The sequence below is a fragment of the Hyaloscypha bicolor genome (assembly GCF_002865645.1).
Source record: "Hyaloscypha bicolor E unplaced genomic scaffold K444scaffold_53, whole genome shotgun sequence".
NCBI classification, from domain to species: domain Eukaryota; kingdom Fungi; phylum Ascomycota; class Leotiomycetes; order Helotiales; family Hyaloscyphaceae; genus Hyaloscypha; species Hyaloscypha bicolor.
In genome coordinates, this window is record NW_020194555.1 from 2,359,912 (window position 1) to 2,363,242 (window position 3,331).

The following is a 3,331-nucleotide window of genomic DNA, read 5'->3' on the forward strand; positions in this document are numbered from 1 at the left end:
TTGTAAACAGCTGTACTATCTAACACTGTACCAGAAAACTCGATGGTGCAACTAAAATCCTGCCAAGTCACTATCTTCTACAACCCATACCTCAAACTCGGTCTCCTGCGGCCGCTTTGCTACGGCCTCCTTAAATAGGTAACTCAGCCTTCTCTTCAAATTCAACCACTGTCTCTCATCGTCGCTTTGGTTCACGAGTCGAAGGTAATCTGCGAAGGCGACTATGAAGGTGAGCTTCTGTAACAAGCCTGTATTGAGCCCAGATCGTTTCGAAAATATCGCAAAGAATTCTAGGACTGTGGCTTCCTTGAACTCTCTTGATGGAAGGGGGTTCTGGAAGTCGATTTCGCCGTCGGTCGTCTGTAGAAATAACTTAATTTTAGGTGGTTCACAAGAGGCTGATTAGTTAACCCCGTACGATGTGGTTATAGGGGACTGTACGGCCTGTGAATTCTCGAGAGTATCTGAGCCCTCAATACCAAAGGAAGGTAGGCCGTACGACTTGCTCGCGGGCGGTGGAATATGGCCGGGTCTTCCGATGTAATTAGTAGGAAAACCTTTTGAATCTTCGGAATAGCGTTTAACTTCGCCAGCGGAAACGAGCTGCAACGATCCCGTTAATAGCTGGTGTGTTGCGATTAGGAGGATCTATATAAACATTATTGCGTTCAGACATACGGACAAGGGCCTGCAAACTCTCGGGACTCGTATATGCGGTAGGTTCTCTAGCGCTTCCAACGTCTGTCGCATCTAGGATAATGACTTCTATAAAGCCATTACGAGAGGTAGATATACGCTCTCCGTTCTGGTTTAAAGTACCTATTAGCTTACTATATATATACGTTCTTTGGCGTTTCTTGGAGGTAGGGCGGTATACTGGCTTACCGGCTCTTTTGCTAGGACTCTCGCTCTAGTTCGTCAAATTAGTAGTTACTTCGAAACGACGAGCTATTTGAATAAGAGACCTACTAATGCCTCTCTTTGGGCTAGCCATATTATTTATCGCGATAAGAACTGGGAAATATTCCGAACTTTCTAGGGGCAATAAGTGACCTCTGCGGACGCTTTCTCTCCGGATACCTTATCTCCACAAATATATACGTATCCAAAACCGGTATAGTCTTCCTTAATATATCCCGTATTACTTATTATTACTCGTTAAATTATGTTTATTCTTTTAATAATAACAAAAATAAAGAATAACTCTATATAATTAAGAATATTAAAGCAGGCAATAAGATTACTATTTACTATAGGGCTAGTATAAGTATTTCTCTTAACTAGTATTATATATAGCTAAAGCTTGAGCAAGGTTTTAACTACCTTTGCGAGCTCTATAATAAGGCTAGAGATAAGTTAGTAAATAATATAAAAAGATTAAAGCGAATTAATTAGCTTATCTATATTATTAGGTATTCTTTAGAATCCGGTAATCTTGAGAACCCGTCCCTTAAACTACTTAAGAAATATCTTTTTACTACTAATATACTTTAAGAAAGAAGGAATTAGAAATAATATAAAGTGTTACGGTTGTTACGATATACGGTACTAGTAGGGGTTAGACTAGAGCTAGAGAGGCATCTGGCATCTGAGCGAGGCATCTGTAGTCACCTGATCGTTGCACGTGACCCCGAGCTTAAGCTAGCACGTGGGCCCGTGCGTAGCTCGCGATTATTTAGATCCGAGGCTCCTTCGGGATCCTCTTCTCTCTTTAGCTTTGAATCGTCGAAATAGAGACAGTCTAACCACGCCTTCCAGGCCCTAGATCTTGTGCTCGTGACATAAAGTATAATACTATAGAGATATATATAATATTATAGCTTACTATAGTAATACTATATAAGTAAAGGAATTTGCCGAATTATATTTTTAAATATAAAGAAACTATTTTAGAAAGAATAATAACGAGTTTATAGAGGCAAAATAGTTAGCTAAGGCTAATATAAAAGACAGAAAGTCTTTTAATATAAAGTAGCAGAATATGTTATTTCTTACTAATATTACTATTTATTAAGAAAAAGTTTTACTTTGGATACTAGATTATAATAATTATTAGAATAGGCAAGCTTAGGTATTATTAAGGTAATCTTACTTCTATTATATATAATTAGTAGTATTTTTCTCGAGTAGCTCTATTTTCTTGCTATTTAAGGCTATAGAGAAATAGTAAGTACTTATATATAATATAAATAGCTAGATAAAGGCAAGCCTATATTTACTTCTCAGACTAGAGTTTAATATTATTAATATACTTTTGCCTTTTTCTAAGTAATTTGACTAACTAAGGAAATTACTTTCTTATTTATAGTTTCTCTATTATAATACCCGATTCTTTCTGTTTTAGTAATAAGAGTAACTACTTTAGATCTCGAGATTTACTTTTTAATTTGGTATTTGGCTACTTTATAACTAATTCTTTATCCGAATCCGAAATAAAACTATTATTCTTCTCGTACTTAGTATAAGATTTATAGTCTTTATACTCTTTTATTAACTTGAGTAATATTAAGACTTCCTCGAATTTTGTTTTAATTATTTCTTTAGTTATCTTTCCTCAATTAACCTTTAATTAGATAAAGGTAATAAAAATAGTAAATATTATAATAGTTAAGGAAATAATCTCTCTAATACCTAGATTTATAAGCTAGTATATTCCGTATTATTCGTAATTTGACTTACTTAACTATATCCTAATATATATTACTAGATATATATTATTTTACTAGTACTATTAGAAGTAATTAATAAGTAAAGCAAATAAGTTTATTAGAAATAATAATAATATAAAATTAATTATAATAATTATAAATCCGATAATAATAGTACTAAGTATTATACTATTATATAATTTAATAAGTACGGCTTCTAAGGCTTTAAGGCTAGTATATTTGGATTTCAAGTCTAGCTATATAAGTATTTACTTTTTAACTCTTTCTATATCTTTATCTAGTTTCCTAATACGCTTTTTAATTTATAGTAGCTAGCTATTAGATTAATTAATAATAGTACTCAGTTCTACTCTTACTACTACTTTAGCTCTATCTAAGTTATCTTAATTAGATTTATCTAAATAAGAGGTTTTATTAGGCCCTAAAGCTAAAGCAAATATTAATTACTGTTTTTACTTTCTATATTAAGATAGGCTCGGATTTTTAATTATCTAGCTAATTCCTATATTAAATCTATTAATATCTTACTATATTTTATTTATATTATCTTTATAAAATGCTTTCCAAACTTCCTCTTACTAGCTAACTATATTCCTGATTATTACTAGCTTATCTCTCATATTATAAATATTAAAAACAAATTCTCTTTCTCTCTTAATATA

The 3,331-nt window shown here is 32.5% G+C and overlaps 1 protein-coding gene across 1 annotated transcript; it reads right to left on the reverse strand.

The window, feature by feature from the left end:
* Nucleotides 1-51: 51 nt before the first annotated feature.
* K444DRAFT_661764 (uncharacterized protein) lies at nucleotides 52-994 on the reverse strand (the record flags this gene model as incomplete). Its single annotated transcript, XM_024886619.1, has 4 exons — nucleotides 52-360; nucleotides 412-648; nucleotides 683-819; nucleotides 970-994. 4 exons carry the CDS (start codon nucleotides 992-994, stop codon nucleotides 52-54), a joined length of 708 nt encoding a protein of 235 aa, XP_024739565.1.
* Nucleotides 995-3,331: the final 2,337 nt, after the last annotated feature.